General features: G+C 51.7%; 1 protein-coding gene across 1 annotated transcript in view; it reads right to left on the bottom strand.

Annotated features, from left to right (window-relative positions):
* The window catches only part of LGR6 (leucine rich repeat containing G protein-coupled receptor 6), a 126,207-nt gene that overhangs the window by 94,753 nt on the left and 13,904 nt on the right, over positions 1-17,550 (bottom strand). Inside the window, exon 2 of the mRNA XM_031657052.1 lies at positions 386-457. Within this exon, the coding sequence (XP_031512912.1) occupies positions 386-457 (72 nt within the window). The remainder of the gene's footprint in view (positions 1-385; positions 458-17,550) is intronic.

Genomic DNA, 17,550 nt, shown 5'->3' on the forward strand with positions numbered 1-17,550 from the left:
GAAACGGGGTGGAGGTGAGAGACATCCCAGAGAAGAACCACCAGGCCTTGGGGAGGGGATGGTGGTTGGACACAGAGGATGACAGCAGGTCAAAGATGACTCCCAGGGAGAAGTGTGACTATTCACATTAGGAGGGAATGCTGCAAAGAGGAACTGGTTTCAAAGAGCAATGAAAGCTAGATCCTAGACTTCCCATGCCATGTGGCCCAGCATGTCAATTCACACCTGGGCCAGGTGTCAGCTAAAGAACACCCTTCTGTCAAGAACAGTCTTAGCTTCCCAAGCCCCTTTCTCTTCTCGCCACCCCACCTCCTGGGGAGCCCTGGTTCCAGAGATGTTAGACACAGCGCACGCTTGCCTCCCACCCTGCAAAGCGTCTACTCACAGCTCCTCCAGGAAGCGCAGGTGGTGGAAGAGGCCAGGCTGAAGCTCTGTGAGGTTGTTCATACTGAGGTCCCTGGTGGAGAGAAAATGGGAAAAGGAGCTGTGAACTCCCCACTTGGGCCATCTGGCACTGTCCAGGTGCCAAACCCCCTTGAAGGACCTCTGAGATTCCCACACTACCCCCCAGCAGGCCATTCTAACTCCAAAGCCAGTCTGGCAACAGCAGCTGCATTCTCTCTAAGAGCAAGAACTAAGCTGGGAGTCAGGCCTCCTGGGCCATTTAAGGATTCTCTCTATATGGTCTCCCACTTTCCCCTCTGCCTTTCACCGTTCCTTTGTGAGACTCCCCTGGGACTGGCTGTGATTGGGATTATGCAGGAAACTGGCCTCCCTATAAAGGGAGGAACTAGAGTAAAATTCATAGAATTTCAGAGCAGGAAGGGAGGGATCGCCAAATACAAATAATATCTCATCCACGCTTTTTACCGGTGGGGAAACTGAGGCCCAGAGATCACTGCCATTCCGATCTATGGAGCAGGCTCATTCATTATTCATGAACTGGTAAGATGGTCCCTGGGCTCCCCATGGGGGACCATCCTCTGATTCAATCCCAGAGCTAGTGGCATTTCACTGCCCTTTGAAGTGCCTACCAGGCTCTACCTGTTTGCTTCCCTTAGTCCAGGGGTCCCCAAGCCCGGGGCAGTTGACCGGAACCAGGCTTTGGTCTGTTAGGAACCAGGCGGAACATAGAGAGGGAGGTGAGCTGAGCGGGTGGGTGAGCATTCCCACCTGAGCTCCGCCTCCTGTCAGATCAGCCAAGGCAGCATAAGATTCCCATAGGGTCACAAACCCTACTGTGAACTGCGCATGCGAGGGGTCTAGGTTGTACGCTCCTTATGAGACTCTAACTAATGCCTGATGATCTGAGATGGAACAGTTTCACCCCAAAACCATCCCCCACACTCCACCCCCATCTGTGGAAAAATTGTCTTCCATGAAACTGGTCCCTGGTGCCAAATAGGTTAGGAACCACTGCCTTAGTCCACCTGGAAGACTTGACCCTTGGCATGTCACAGAATTGGCACACCACTAGATTCCCAAAGGGTGTAAGCATCCCAGTCCCTCTGCAGATCCATAGCCTTGATCATCTTAAGCGCATATTATCTGACAGACCCTGTGCGGGGTTTCAGTGTCACTGCCCTCTTAGAGGCCCTGAACACAAAATAATCACAATAATTACCCTGACATTTACTGGAGGCCCACTCTGTGTCAGACACCAGCTAACCTTTATCCAAATAACCTCCCTCCATTCTCATAATAACCCCAAATTAGCTTCCATCATTATCTCCATTTCACACTCAAGAAAACAAAGAGAAAGGAGCACTGAGCTTTGAAGTCAAAAGGCCCTGAGGTCACATCTCTCCTCTGCAGTTACCTGTCGGATCTTGGGCCCTTGACCGCTGGGCCCCTAGTTGACCTCATCTATAAAAATAGGACAGCACCAAGCTGGTAGGGTGCTTGTAAAGATTAAGTGAGCTCATGTTTACAGACTGTCTAATAAATAGTACGGACACGGTACATATTTGCTTTTCCCCTCCTACCTTTCCCTCAGTGTCCTGTGGGCAAGTGTCCCAGCCCCACAGGCCAGTGGGAGAGGGGCTGGTGCCTTTTCCACAGGCCTGTGGGGCTGGGACACTTGCCCACAGGACACTGAGGCAAAGATTGAAGGAAGAAAGTAGTAGAGAGGGGTTGGTACCTTCCTCTATGGGTCCCACCCTGTGTTGGCATCTTCTTCACAGTTTGTGCCTGGGTGAGCAACAGTTTGTGAGACTGTGTATGTGTGCCTGGCACATTTGGGTTCCATCCTACTTCAAACTCCTAATACCTGATTCTCATCTCTGCCTGCCCCTTCCCTGAGGGGGTACAGAGGTGGGCCCAGACCAGACACCACAAGGCTGGGCACTGCCCCCCAAGCCTTCTTGAGGCTTTCTCCTTTCCCTAGACATGCACCGTCACCCTCAAACCTCAGTGTCCCCATTTCCCCACAAGAAATGCATGTGCTTTCTGTGTGTGCCCAGAAAGGCAAGCTGGGGAACAGCCGGGAGAGCGTGTGCTTGGGAGTCCTGTTCCAATCTATAAAAAGACTGTTTAGTCTCAAATGTTTTATCTTTGATAAAGCCTGGGCTCCGGACTCCATGTCCTCCAAGGAAGGGAGACATTCCGTGCAGGGTAGAACCAAGGAACTGGCATGCTGCACCCAGCGCTGCTTCTCATCTACCGTTCCCTCCCTGCTCCCCTGTGGAAACAGCAGGGTCACCTCTGGGCTTGTGGGTCTAGAAACGGCTCCGCAGAAGCTGCAGCTGGTGTGCTGTGGCCACAGTTTAAGGTGGGAGAGAGGCAGAACCGAGAGAGTTTGTTGATGGATTTTTTTTTCCAGAGTTTCACTGTTATCACCTAGGCTGTAGTACAGTGGTATGAACTCGGCTCACTGCAATCTTCGCCTCCTGGGCTCAAGCGATTCTCCTGCCTCAGCCTCCCAAGTAGCAGGATTATGGGCGCCTGCCACCATGCCTGGCTATTTTTGTATTTTTCGTAGAAATGGGGTTCACCATGTTGGCCAGGCTGGTCTCGAACTCCTGACCTCAAGTGATCCACCTGCCGTGGCCTCCCAAAGTGCTGGGATTACAAGAGTGAGCCACCGCACCCAGCCTGTTGATGGATTTTAAGCCAGGGTTTGGTCCTCAGGATGTTTTCAGGCCCCACTAGCCTCAGATTGTGGCTGAAATGCGAAGGTGCAGGAGCACACTGGACAGTGTCAGGAGAACGTAGGGCGACGCCCACAGAAGCCCAAGCTGCAGAAGCTGGGCCGGATTGGACTCCTCCCCTGGTGTCCCACCCCTGGCTCATTCTCAGCAAGGCAGGAGGCTCGAGGTGCCGGAAAAAAAAATGATTACCTCTAAATATTTACCCTGTGCATTTCTGGATGTGTCTCGACAGGAACGCAGCGGGAGTTCAAGGAGCACTCGGGGCATGTGACTCAGGCCTCATCACTCAGCTGTCCCTCCAGGGGCCGGCCGCAGAGGCTCTGATGTCCCTCCATGGCCCCCACCCCACCCACTCCCTGTGCCCCACCACCCTGACTAGCGGCCTCATTGTTCTCCCCTGCGGAGGAGGGGGCCTGAACCCCTCCACCCCCCCCCCCACATCCTGCCCCAAGACAACACAAAGCCCAGCTGCAGCGCTCACTAAAGGGGCTGGGGTGGGGCAAGGAGGCGAATTTCAACTGTTCAAGGGTGGAGGGAGCCCCATTCAGGGCTGGCTGTCTCACAAAAGGAAAAGGGGTAAGACTGGTGCCAGGGGAAGGGGAAAGAAGAGGAGCGTGCAGAGTTGGAAGCAGGAGGTGAAGTGGGGATTTCAAGGCCGAGAGCCACCAAGCCAATGCCACGGGCCCTGGGAATGGCTAAGGGTCCTGGCAAGAGGCACCGGGCCCTGCTGTGGGGAGGCTGTGCCTGCACAATGACGGGGAAGGAACTGACACACAGAAACTCCAAACACAGAGGTTGCTCTGTCATGTTGGTGGTTCCTACTGACATATGACTGTCCTGGGAGGTTGGCTGTGCAGCTGGTTTTTTGTGCAACTCAGAGAGCACAGTTCAAATATTCAGGCCATGCCTGGACCCAGGGGAAATAAGAGTGCACCTTGATCCTTGGGTGCTTGGGGTTTGGTTGTGGCTACATTCACTGGGCTGCATGAACTTGTAGATATGTACAAGAAGTGGAGGTCATAGGTTGGGATACCTGGGCTCTTGGATGTACTTGTTTTGAAGGTGCTAGGCATGTGTATGTCATGTGTGAGGGCACATGTGTTTATCTGTACATATGCATGTACAGCAAGGGGATTGTGTTGTGACTTCATTCTGAAGCCTTCTTCTTGGGAGCCCTTGGGATACCCAGAGGGGCTATGAGTCCTCTCAACTGGACACAGCCATGATGGGGTGGGGATGGGAAATGTCTCAGGGAGGGGCTTGCAGGAGGGGAATGGAGAGGAGAGAAGAGAGGGGCAGTCCTGGGCATGCGAAGTGGAAGTTTCTGGCTGCACATGAGGAAAATGTTCTCAGAGTTTCACCCTGTGAGGCAACCAGACCACCCAAGGAAACTGGGTAAGGCGGTGTCACCATGGAGACAGGGAACAGGTTTGATAAGAGGGAGGATGCTGGGGAACGGGTCGGAGAGCAGCTGAAAGGGGCTGGGATCATAGGAGACCCTCCGCTGAGGCAATCTGGCTCATACCCAAGGGCCCGAGGGGATTGGGTCTGTTTGAATTTTTTCTATGGGAGGAAGAAGCAGTGAAAGACAAGCCCCTGGGTCCCCTGCGGTGGACCTGGGCGAGCTGTGGCCACTTTCCCTGCTGGAGAAGAGGCCAGAGGGGCAGAAACCCCTTTTCCACTGTCCCACTGTGGACTCAGGTTGCCCTTCCCTGCAGCCAGGAAAAAGCCAGTTATTTTATTTATGTATAGATTTAAGGCATATAACTTGATGATCTAATCTCTGTATACATTGTGAGATAATCAGCACAATCAAACTAATTAAGGTAGTCATCACCTCACATAGTGTGTGTGTGTGAATGTGTGTGAGTGTATGTGTGTGTGTGTGTGTGTCTAATAGGAGCACTTAAGATCTACTTTCAAGAAAAAGCCAGCTACAGTGGCCAGGAGGCGAGCCCCTGGGGTTGGCTATGCCCCACAGTCCCCTCCTTTGTGAGGTGCTCCCAGCACCGCCTGTCCCCATGGTATTTTGCGTACGATCACTCAACAGTGCTTACTGAGCACTTATCATGCATGTAGGACGGCACCTGCCTTTGTCATCCCCCCAGCACAACACTCACTAGCTGTGTGACCCTGGTCATATCACTTCCCATCTGTAGGCCTCCATTTTCTCACCTGTGATATTGAAATAACGACACTAGTTACCTCACAAGAATTATAGTGTGGGCCGGGCACAGTAACTCATGCCTGTAATCTCAGCACTTTGGGAGGCTGAGGCGGGTAGACCACCCGAGGTCAGGAGTTCAACACCAGCCTGGTCAACATGGTGAAATCCCGTCTCTACTAAAAATACAAAAATTAGCCGGGCCCGGTGACAGGCGCCTGTAATTCCAGCTACTCAAGAGGCTGAGGCAGGGAGAATCACTTGAACTCAGGAGGTGGAGGTTGCAGTGAGCCGAGATCATGCCACTGCACTCCAGACTGGGCGACAGAGCAAGATTCTGTCTCAAAAAAAAAAAAAAAAAAAGTTGTAGTGTGAGGTAAATAAGTCAATAAATACAAAACACAGTGCTGGCTGGGTGCGGTGGCTCACACCTGTAATCCCAGCACTTTGAGAGGCCAAGGAGGGTGGATCATCTGAGGTCAGGAGTTCGAGACCAGCCTGGCCAAAATGGCCAAATCCCGTCTCTACTTAAAATACAAAAAAATAGCCAGGCATGGTGACGGGCACCTGTAATCCCAGCTACCTTGGGAGGCTGAGGCAGGAGAACCGCTTGAACCCGGGAGGAGAAGGAGGCTGCAGTGAGTCAAGATCACACCACTGCACCCCAGCCTGGGCAACAAGAAAGAAACTCTGTCTCAAAAATAAATAAATAAATAAAACCCAGTGCTCAATAACTATGCCTTATTATTAATATTCTACTCATCTAACTGAATTATAATTATTACTATGGAATGACACAGATGACTATGTGTTTCTTCAAGGCAAGGACTTAACCTTAGTAATCTGTGTATCCTCCAGTCCTATCAGGGTGCCTGAAATGGGATGCTTAATAAATATCCAAATGAGTGCATTACAGACATAGACAGGTGATGTTCCTGTGGCCGAGTCTTTACTCTAGGGAAGTTCTTCCTCCTGCCTAGTGTCAATGTCTCCCCCAGCTGCTATAAGGGCCTAACCTCTATAAAGAAACTACCATATGCTTAGTTCCAAGCTGGCACCCAATCCATGAAGGCCGTTGCTCACAACGCTCACTGTTCTGTTAATCAGGCATCCTCTAGAGAAATTAAAGTGAGGTCCTCCTCCAAATAATCCCTTGGCTCCCGCAGTGGACCAGCAGCTTTCTCCCGAGCCTTCTCTCAGTTTCTGACTAGTGCTTAACGAGCTGCCCAGACAACCTTCAGCAGCAACCCCTCCCCATGAGGGCCAGGCTGGGCCGGGCACATATCCTGCCATGTCAGGAGACAGCTCGTGGGTTGGCAAGGAGCAGAACAGGCCACTGTTGAGAGTCCAAAGGTGGGGTTCTCTCCCACTGAAAAGAGCCAGGAGACAGGCTGGCCGCCACGGAGACCATTTGGTGCTCAGAGAACACTTGCTGAATTCTTCTGTCAACAACAGAAGCAGGTGATGGGGCGGAGAGGAAATAACACAGAATCTGGAATCAGAGGACCTGGTTTCATTAGATGAATGCTAAGTTCCTGGCCAGCCCTGAAGGTCATGAAGTTGTTTTCCCACAGCCTTCTGTGTGCTGAGCTCAGTGCTGCGTGAGATACAGACAAAGCCCAGGGCAAGGTCTGGGCCATCAAGGAGTTGACAGTGTTGCCGGGGAAGGACTGTTTACTCACAAAGGGACGACAAACTTCCACATATGTACTCCGCTTTGTTCTGCAGCCACCCTCCCAATTAGGTTCTAGAACATGTGCCCAGACTGGAGAGTACAACAGACACTCAGGAGAGAGGGTGAGCAGGGAAGGCTTCCCGGGCAGAATGAGGCGGGGCATGGATGAGACGTGAGCAGCCCACAGAACTGAGTTCAGAGAGGAAAGCACCAGAGAGCACCTCATGTTACTTGTGGGGGCTCCGTCGGCATTGCGGATGGGCAGTTCTTCACTTGGCGGGACTGTCCCACTCGCTGCAGAGCTTTTCGCTTCCCTGGCCTTGCTCATAAATGTTTGGAGCATCTCCCTATTATTGTGACCATCAAAGACACCGCATGAGCCTGGACAACATTGTGAGACCTTGTCCCTATACAAAATTAAAAACTAGCCAGACACTGTGGCACACACCTAGAGTCCCAGTTACTTGGAAGGCTGAGGCAGGAGAATCCCCTGAGCTTGGGAGTTTGAAGCTGCGGTGAGCTAGGGTAGTACCCCTGCACTTCAGGCTGGACAACAGACTGAGACTTTCTGTCTTGAAATAAAATTTTAAATGAAGAAAAACACCCCATGCATTTCCAAACACCCCCTGAAGAGCAGGCACTTTCCTCTACCTACACTCCTTTAATTTGCTAGTGCAGGAACAGACTCAGAGGAACCGAGTTACCTAAGGACACACGACAAGTTCATGGCAGAGTGGGTGTTACAAGTAGGTCTCCCAAAACCCTGGGGGATGCTCTTTCCACCCCCACCAGATTGATCTTGGTTTCTAGCACAGCCTCCCCACTTTAGATGACACCTTCTTATCAGAGATGACTTGAATACTAGCTATCATCTTTGAGATTCCAAACACACAAGATGACACAAAGTTCTCTCGGATTTTTTGCAATTTTCACAAATATCCAAACAAGGGAGTGTACTCCCATCAGGAAAATGTGTGTCTATCTTCACACACACAGAAGAGCACAACCTGTTCTCTCTGGCTTTGCACAAAGTCCTGCGTGAGAACAATGCTGTATTTTTAAATAAAAGGGCTATTGCTTTATTTTGTCCTTTCTTGGCTCCCTTATTGGTAAAAGGAACATCTCCCAGACTCCCTGGAGTGGCAGGAGGGCCTGTGATGGAGAGGACGGATGTGGGGGAAGATAGGAAAAGAGAAGCTGGAGGGGAGCCTGGAGTGGGGGGTTATTTATGAGGGGAGAGAGTCCCTGGCAGTTGCTAAGCAAAGGCAAAGCTTGTGCAGGTCAGACTGAGCCAGGGAGATGCTGGGCACCCACAGTGTTGCCAGAAGGTGACCCAATTCATTCAGGTGGAGCTGAGAGGGATAAAGGCAGGGGAAGACATTCCTAAAAGTCAGGTGAGAGAAACGAAAAGGTGGGGTTTTTTTGTTAGTTTTGTTTTGTTTCCCCTGAGTTAAAAGACCATGGAAGTCAGAAGTCAGAGACTGTCCACTACATGGTGATGTTTCATTGATGTGATGTGGGTCTCCAAAAACCCTGATGGTAGAGAAAGAAGGTCAGGGAGGGACGAGACCCAGAAGAGGTTCCTCTCTCTCAAAAATGCTAGATTTGGGAAATCATGGTTTGGCACCACCATAGGAACCAACTTCAGGTTAAATTGTATTGTTCCGACCTCTTCTTACTGAAAGGGGTTAATCTGACAGCAACAGCATGCCAAGGGTGTGGACCCCTGGGCAGAGCAAGGAGATGGAGACAGTTCTAGGGCCGGTCCCCACCCTTAGCACTGCAGGGGAATCCTCTTGGGAGGGACTTAGGCCCATCCCAGACTGAGGAGACATCTCTGGCTCTCCCCAGCACAGCTGCTAAACTGGAGTGGCCCACACAAGTTCCTGAATCCCAGTCAGAAGTGTTACAGCAGGTCAGGTGCAAAGGGCCACTCCTGCCCCCATGCAATTAGCTGTGGCTCTCAGAGAGCCTGGGGAGGTGTTCCCCTGCCCATGCACAGAGCCAAGAGAAGCTTCTCAAGAGCAAAGCATAGCACAGGGATTGCATAATGCATGTGTGTGCTTCTCCTTCAATGGCCCCTTCCTCCTTGCCAAGCCATGCCACCCACAGGCAGAGAAGTTAAAGGGACCCAGGCTTCCCAGGCCCAGCCGGGGCCACAGTGTGACCTGAGAACAGCCCAGGAGCATGATAGGGCAAAGCCTCTGGAGACCAATGAAGATATGGGGGACTGTTTCTGGGCCCCCTCTCCTCTCTACCACCTCTCTGAGAGACAATGCGAGACCTATACTGTCCAGCGCAGTAGCCACTAGTCACTTGTGACTATATTTAAATTCATTAAAATTAAATTTAAAATGCAGTTCCTTAGCTGCACTAGCCACATTTCAAGGCTCAATAGCCACACAAAGCTAGTGGCTCCAGTATTGCACAGCACGGTTCTAGAACACATCCATCATCGCAGAGCATTCTATTGGGCAGCAATGGTACAGCCTCTGTTGTCAGGCTGACCTCTGTTTGATTTCTAGCTCTGCCACTTACTGGCTATATGATTTTGGACAATTATTTCACCTCTCTCTGTCTTAATTTCCTCCCTGGTAAAGTGCTTAGGCAGTGCCTAGCACATGGTAAGTAACCAACAAACGTTACCTTTGAGCATCACCACCCGACTCGACCATTTACTGAAGCCCAGTTCAAGTACCTCCTCCTGCAAGAAGTCTCCAACCTTCAACCATTCACTTACTCGTGCAGCCTTTTGTCCATTCAACATTTATTGAGCACCCTAATATACATCAGGCACTATGCTAGGTGATGAAGCGGCAAAATCCAATCACAGATGCTCCCTGTCCTCAAAGAGGCAACTTAAGTGGGGACAGTGACTACAGAGTGGACAATTACAAGCCTGAGTGACAAGTGCTGGGACTGGGACATACGTGTCACAGGGCTTCCTCAGACTAATCCCTTTGGCCTTTTGACTCTGATCTCTGCGGGTTCAGTCACAAAGTGAGGCCACACGATCCTGTCCTTGATTACAAACTGTCATCTCCTAATCTCAGGTTGCTCATTCATGCAGCTGGTCTCCCCAGACAGGCCCCAGACACGGCTCCCAGTTGTCTGTCCTTGTCACATACACACACAGTTTCAAGGCCCATTTTCTACAGCTTCTGAGGAGTGGGCACCCCACCTGCGGGCCCTGGACAAGGGATTTAAGAGGGAAGGAAGACAGATTCTGAGGCAGGAGGGAAATTGAATGAATCCAGCACAGGCAAACGGCAGTGGCTGTGCATTAGAGGACTTGCCCGCTCTATCCTGCTAAGCCTCGTCTCCCTGGCTCACCAGCGTCTCTTCTAGCCCTCATTCTGATCTCCAGCTCCGTCTAGGAGGGCACTGTTTCTGTGTGTGGAGGTATGTGGATGTGAATTCTGTCTACCCTATCAGACTGGAAGCCCCGTAGAGAGAAGGACTGAGACATCCCATTAGATCAGACCTCTCCATGGGTAAAAACTGCACTTCCCTCCTCGGATGGAAATCCCTAAGCTCCCAGCCAGGGCCCCCAGGAGAGGAACTGGGTGGAGCTGGTGCAGGTGGGAAGAACTAGGGCTGCACAAGGATTGGGGAGGTGAAGTCAGACCACATCTCTGAGCCTTGTTTGTTTAGCTGAAGCTCCTTGTCCTGCTGCCTTTATTTCGTGGATAAACAGGCAGGGTGTGTCTGGGGGTGGAAAACTGGAGAAAGCCCTCTCTATTCAGAGTCCCACCCTCACCACCCCCACCACCTTCACTAGCCCCATCCCAGATGGAAGCTTTTCTTTTACATCAGAGCACCCTCCTTCCCAACCCAGCAACTCAACTCACCAACACACACACACACACACACACAAACACGCACAGCCCGAGGTGCACCCAAACACCATCTACCCCTACCCTAGCCAGAGGGTTTTCTAAATTGGACGGGATCCCAGACTGTATTTGAATCTAGGGGAAAAGAGCAGAAGATAAAGTTCAAAGCATATAATAAAAAGAGCTACGTTTGCTGGATCACACACTGTGCTAAAGACTTCATTGACCCATTTTACAGATGAGGTTCTGCAAAATTAAGGTGTCTCGCCACCTCTCCGCCTCTCCAGACCCCCACTCCACGTCTCTGCATTTTATAGAGCTCTTGAACATTCTTGGTTTCATTTAATTTCATCCTTTTTAACAGGTCAGGGAGCGAAGCATTATTTATTCCCATTCCAAATGAAGAAACGGAGATTCGGAAATATCAAGTTACTTCCCGCTGTGTCACAAAGTTAAGTAGTGGCAGCGCGAACCCACACCAAGTGGTTCAGTGGAGCCCCTAGCTCCACGCTCATACCCGGGAGAGAAGCGGCGGCCCCAGGAGCGGGGACAAACCTCGGGCGCGCCCCCCTGCCCACCCCAGCCCGCCTGGCCGCGCCCCTGCCCGCCGTTGCCCGCGTCGCCCGCCCCATGGCTGAAAGGGGCCGGAAGTGGGGAGGCGGCCTCAGCTCCCGGAACAATGGAGGGGGATTAGGGCCGGCCCGGGTAGCGCCCCACCCGTCGCGTCGGCCTCTGGGTCCTGCTCCCCAGGGCTGCGAAGGGCCTGTGGAACTTTCCGGAGCTCGGCACCCCTCCCCCCAAGCCCACCTGGGCACACCGCGCCCTGCACTCCCCGCCCAGAGGAGGTTCTGTCCCGCCCGCGTTAAGCGGCCCTCTCCCTCTGAAACCATCCGGCCCCTGGGGCCTCGAATGCCAGTTCCGCGGTCCAGTACCCGCCGCCCTCCGCACTGATCCTCTCTCGTTCTGCCGCTTCTCTCTTATGCCCTTCCCTCTGGATAGCGCCCCACCCATCTACCCTCTTCCCTAACTCCCGAACTATTTGGTTCATCAGAGCTATGGAAAAACTAGATCCAAGATATGGATCTAAAATCCCTGTCCAGCAAGAAGTTCTTCCTGATACCTAGCCTCACTCCCTCATGCTGCAGTTGAACTAAGTAAGAGTTCTCTGCCTGCCCTTATGGTGTAGTCCTCAGTGGCTCTGGGGTCAGACTGCCAGAGTTTGTATCTTGGCCCTAACACTTAGCAGTTGTTTGATATTGGACTAGTTCCTTTACTCTCTGTGCCTCAGTTTCTGCATCTATAAAATAGTATCTAATGTGTTGTGAGGTTTAAATGGGAGAACCTACGGGTGTAGCATGAATGTCAGTGGAAGTCCCTCTCCTCACCGCCGTGCAACCCACAGAGCCCCTCCTGGTGGAGAAGCAGCGCTATAAAGTTAGGGAAGATGGGCTGGGGAGGCTGGGGGTAGAGTAGGGCGTTCTGGGTCAGCCCTGCCCTTAGGAGGCAGCAGCTGCTGCTTTTCTCTGGTGCCTCCAAGTGAGTGCCACCTGCCTCGCCCCTGATCTTCTCATCCTTTGATCTTCTGATCTCTGGCCAGGGTCTCCCAGCCAAAGGCATTCCTGTCTCCCTTGCCTTCTCCAAGGAAAGGCAAAGGGCTGGTCTCCCTCCCTTTGCCCCAAGCTCCTTCCTCCCTCCCCTGTGTTGTGTGTGTAACTAAGACTACCAGTCAGGCCCTGGGATGAAGTAACAGCCAGGACCCCTAAGGTGGCAGTGTCTAGGGGGAGGAGAGGACATGGGGAACTGTTGGACATCGGGGCTGTTACTGGGCATGGTGCCCTGGGCTGGACCAGACACTGTTGGAAAGGTGCCTTCAGCCCAAGTTCCTTATTGCCAGAGCCGGTTTATGCAGAGTCCTGGATGAGCACTGGAGAAAGTGTGTGTGCCCCTGTGAACAGTGTGTGTTCCCTGCCCTCAGGAAACTTCGGTGTGAGGAGAGATTCAGAACCACAGATACTGCTGGACAGAGCCTTGTACATTAGTGCTGAAGGAATCTCAAGTACCTGTGGGTCAGGGAGGGCTTCCTGGAGGAAGCTTGGCCTGAGCTGGCCAAAAAGGACATGATTTGCCATCAGAAAGTGGCCTGCCTCAGAACTTTGCAAAGCGGGGAAATGAGCTGGGGGTGTTAGCATGGGAATGAGGGAAAGTGTGGTGGATGAATGGTGGCCCCCCTAAAGGTGTGTCTACCTCCTAATCCCTGGAACCTGTGAATATGATCTTACTTAGAAAAAGGGCCATTGCAGATGTAGCTAAGAAAGAGATCTTGAGATGAGGAGATCCCCCTGGGTTATCTGAGTGGGCTCTAAATCCAATGTCAATTGCCCTTGTGTAGACATGCAGAGCTCACACACGGAGAAGAAGGTGAGGTGAAGACAGAGGCGGAGATTGGAGTGATGTGGTAACCACCAGAAGCTGGAAGAGGCACGCAGTGGGTTCTCCCTTAGAGCCATTGACAGGAATGTGTCCCTGCTGACATCTTGATCTTGGGTTTCTGGCCTCCAGAACTGTGAAAGAATAAACTTAGGCCACCCAGTTTGCGGTACTTTGTCACGGCAGCCACTGGAAACTAACCCAGGTAAGTGGGGAGCAGTCAGCAGAGCCACTCTTCCCACTGTGGCTTCCTCCTGCCCCTCCCTCTGCTCGCCCTCCATCACTGGCCCAAGCCAATGACCCATCCCACACTTCTCCACCTAGGAAAGTCATTCTCACCCCCTTGAGACTCCCTCGGATCTACTCTGATCAGCAGTTCTATTCCCAGGGACTTAACCAACAAAAACACATCCGTGTGCTCACTAGACAACCGTACAAAACTGCTCGTAGCACAGCTATCCACGGTACTCCCAACTGGAACATGTCCAGTTGCCCATCACCAGTGGAATGGGTAAACTCGGTTATATTAACCCATAGTGAGTACCATGCCACAATGAGGATGAACAAACCATGACCACCAGCAACAACATGGGTGAATCCTTAAACATGGCGAGGGAAAGAAGCCAGATGCAAAATAATGCCCCATTTATAATAGGGTTCAAAACACAGGCACAGCCTACCTATGTTGTTAGAAATCACGATCATCGCTATATTTATGGGGGAGGGTAGTGACCAGCAGAGGGCATGGGGGTGGAGTGCTTCTGGAAAGCTGATGACGTTCTCTTTCTTGGTCCAGGTGCTGGTTACACAAGTATATTTGCTTATGGAAATGTATCAAGCTATACACTTATGATATGTACTCTTTTCTATTATGTATATTATATTTAGTTTAAAAAAACAAACACTGGGCCGGGCGCAGTGGCTCACGCCTGTAATCCCAGCACTTTGGGAGGCCAAGGCAGGTGGATCACTGGAGGCCAAGAGTTTGAGACCATCCTGGCCAACATGGTAAAACCCCATCTCTACAAAAATACAAACATTAGCCGGATGTGGTGGCACATGCCTGTAATCCCAGCTACTTGGGAGGCTCAGTAAGGAGAATTGCTTGAACCTGGGAGGCTGGGAGACAGAGGTTGCAGTGAACCAAGATCACACCACTGCACTCCAGCCTGGGTAACAGAGTGAGACTCTCTCAAAAAAACACACTCTGGAAGTCTTCCATGAACCTCTGGCTTTCTGAGGGCTCCCCTCTAGGTTCCCATGGAATCCGGTGAATAATTCTCAGCTTTTATGTCATTAAATTGAAATTGGATGTTTACTTCTGTATATGGTTTCATCGTACTCATCTGCATATCCTTAGCACTTTCCCCAGGCTCTGACACATAGTAGATGCTCAATAAACACTAGATTTGCTGGCATGGCCACGGGCTTTGGTGTTCCCAGCCTTCCCTCCCAGGGTTTCCTGGCCATTGGCCCCAGCTCCCTGGATCTTCACAGGATTCCACAATGAGACACATTCCTTTCCACTGCTGCCGCATCCTACCTGCCTTCTAAGTGCCCCCACGACCAGCCTATGCTTGTCTCCTGCCTCACGCTTAAGGCACAGGATGGTAATTTTCTGACCCAATCGTAAACTCTCTCAATGCAAAATTCAGGTCTTACTTATCTTGGATCTTCAGAGCCTAGGCAAGTGTCAGGCACGCTGTGGAGATTCAAGAACCCACAGCCTCAAATCTCTAGAGTCCTCTCTCCCAGCCTAGGGGTAGGCACATACCTTTGTTCGTCCTACCTTGTTTGGAATTGGATGGAAATTTTCAAAAGAAGTTTTCTTTAAAAAAAAGAATTAAGAGAATGAATAGGAAAGGCAAAAGCTTCTAAGTGGAAGGGTTTATAGAACAGATGTCTCACTCTAATGAAACCCAAGCCTGGCCACGAGCTGGCTGGCTGGCAGCTTAAGAGGCTCCCCAGCGCGACTCCTTCCTCACCGCAGCCGTCTGGGTTGGAAGCCACACCTCGGGCTCCTGCCTGCGGTGGAGCCAGGTTAGTGCTACTACCAGGTTTGAAGAGGGCTGCCCTCCCTGCCTCTCTCTCAAATGAGTCCATCTGCTCCAGCCTAGGGTGTTTGTTTTTCTGCTCTGTACCTCCCAGCCTCTGGCCAGGCATTTGTTCATTCATTCACTCACTCATTCATCTCTTCACTCATTCCACCGATATTTTTGAGCACCCATGTGCAGCGGGTTTGGGCCAGCACTGAGGATACCAGGAGAGCAATGGTGGCCAGGCTCCTGCTATCTTGGGGAGCCCAGCCTGGTTTGAGAAACAGACAAGTAACCAGGAATTAGAACCCAGGGGAATGAGCCTTGGGGCAGGGCAGGCACACAGAGGGGAGGCTTCCCCCAGAGTTGAGGGATTAGGGAAGGTTTCCCAGAGGAAGAGACATCTCAGCCAGCCCCTTACATCCTAAATGAAACCAATGCTTCCTTGCCTCTTCCAAACACTCCCCACCAGAGCTGCAGGCTTCTGGTCTGAACCCATTTCTTCACCATATCCTTGCAGTAAATCAACCGTGATGTCACAGGGCTGTTTCTTATAGACCTGGATGTAAACCAATGGTGCATCACCTAAGTAGAAACTAGGTAAAAGCAGTACTGTAGGAGATGGAGTAGAGAGTGGCTGTCCAGCAGCTCTGCTGATGATCTGACTTATTCCATGAATAAGCTTGAGGCAGTGCTTGGCAAACCCTAAAATGCAGATACTGGCTCAGTAGGTTAGGGGTGAGGCCTGAGCTTCTGCATTCCTCACATGCTTCCAGATGATGCTGATGCTGTGCTGCTGGGCTGTGAACCATACTTTGAGTGAAAAGCTTTAGGATATCCAAGGGAATCCATAGAAGAAACCTCCTTTAAGCAATCTTTTATAAATATGTTTTAAATCACTTTTTTTTTTTTTTTTTTTTACTAAGCATTGACCAGGCTGACTCATAGAAATATCCCACTGTGGCCTGGTCTAGACAAAGGTGTCTGGCCAAGGGGCCAACCAGAGGACAAAATCCACTCCTGCCCCACTCATCAACTCTACCCGCTCCCTACATGGTAGGGCTACTGGGGCAAGGGGCACCCTTTTCTATTTCTCACAAAGATGTTGCCTGGACTAGCTGCAGCCCAGAACACTATGGGGCAGGCAGGCTGAGTGGGTGTGTGGATTTCTGAGGAGGAGCAGGCAGAGGCCTCTGACCTCCTTGGCAGGAGGCAGTCCCTCCAGGATCCCTGGGGATAGCGGGTGTGGCATCTCCAAGGTTGCCTTTATAGGCCAAGATTACTTCCTCATAGAGAAAGTGAAATGAAACCCAGGTCACCCTACTATTCCCTATAGGGCTAACAAAGAAGGGGTTGGCTTTGGGCTCTCTCCCCTCTGGCCAAAATAAGAGGGAAACTTGGGGTTATTATAGTAGGAAGGAGGAGAAACTCTTGGAAGAACTTCCCAGTGATCACATTCCCAGGGGGATCAAACACTAAGCAGATGGTGGGATGTAATGACTTGATCTGCCCATCTGGAGGTCCCAGCCCAGGTTAGGGGTAAGGGGCTGGAGTAAGGTGTCAGGAGGGCTCCCCAGGCCAAGTTTCTGAGCTTCCAAGCCTTCCTCTCTTACTACACACTCTACCTCTATGGCTCTAGGGCCATTCGTCCATCAGCACTGGGCGTGCCAGGGTTCCAGGGGTTAGCCCAGGTATTTCCTGACCCCAAGCCCCACCCCCAGCAGGTCCCCTGGGCCCCGCAACATGGTGCCTTTGCGCCCCCAAAGTACAGTGAAGTACAGTGAAGCTAATACTTTCTGGCAGGTGGAGGCAGGGCAGGCAGAGGGGGAGGTGGCACCCTGGGCTTCTGCATTCAGAGTAGAGGAGTGGGCAACGAGGCGAGGGCTGGCGTGGCGTCGGCTGGCGGGGGGTGGGCATTCCTCTTTCCGCTGGCTGCACATAGTTAATGGGAGGCCTTGTTCTGGCTGGGCACACAGCCCTCGAGGTGCTGATGATGGCCATGTCCTGTTCCAGCCCCTGGGATCTCAAGTCTCACGGAGTCAACACTGCAAATCTCAGGGGACCCTGGCACTTCCTTCACATCACAGTCTCCTCATCATCGGCTCACTCATGCCCCCCCTTTCTCTCTCTCTCTCTCTCCACCTCCTCCCCCTTCTCCTCTCTCTCTCCCCTCTCTGCATCTTTATTTATACACCATCATTTGTCTCTATAATACCCTGGGGTCAGGAACTCTCACCCCACAGGAAACAGACCCAAAGGCATC

The sequence above is a fragment of the Papio anubis genome, chromosome 1 (genome assembly GCF_008728515.1).
Source record: "Papio anubis isolate 15944 chromosome 1, Panubis1.0, whole genome shotgun sequence".
NCBI classification, from domain to species: domain Eukaryota; kingdom Metazoa; phylum Chordata; class Mammalia; order Primates; family Cercopithecidae; genus Papio; species Papio anubis.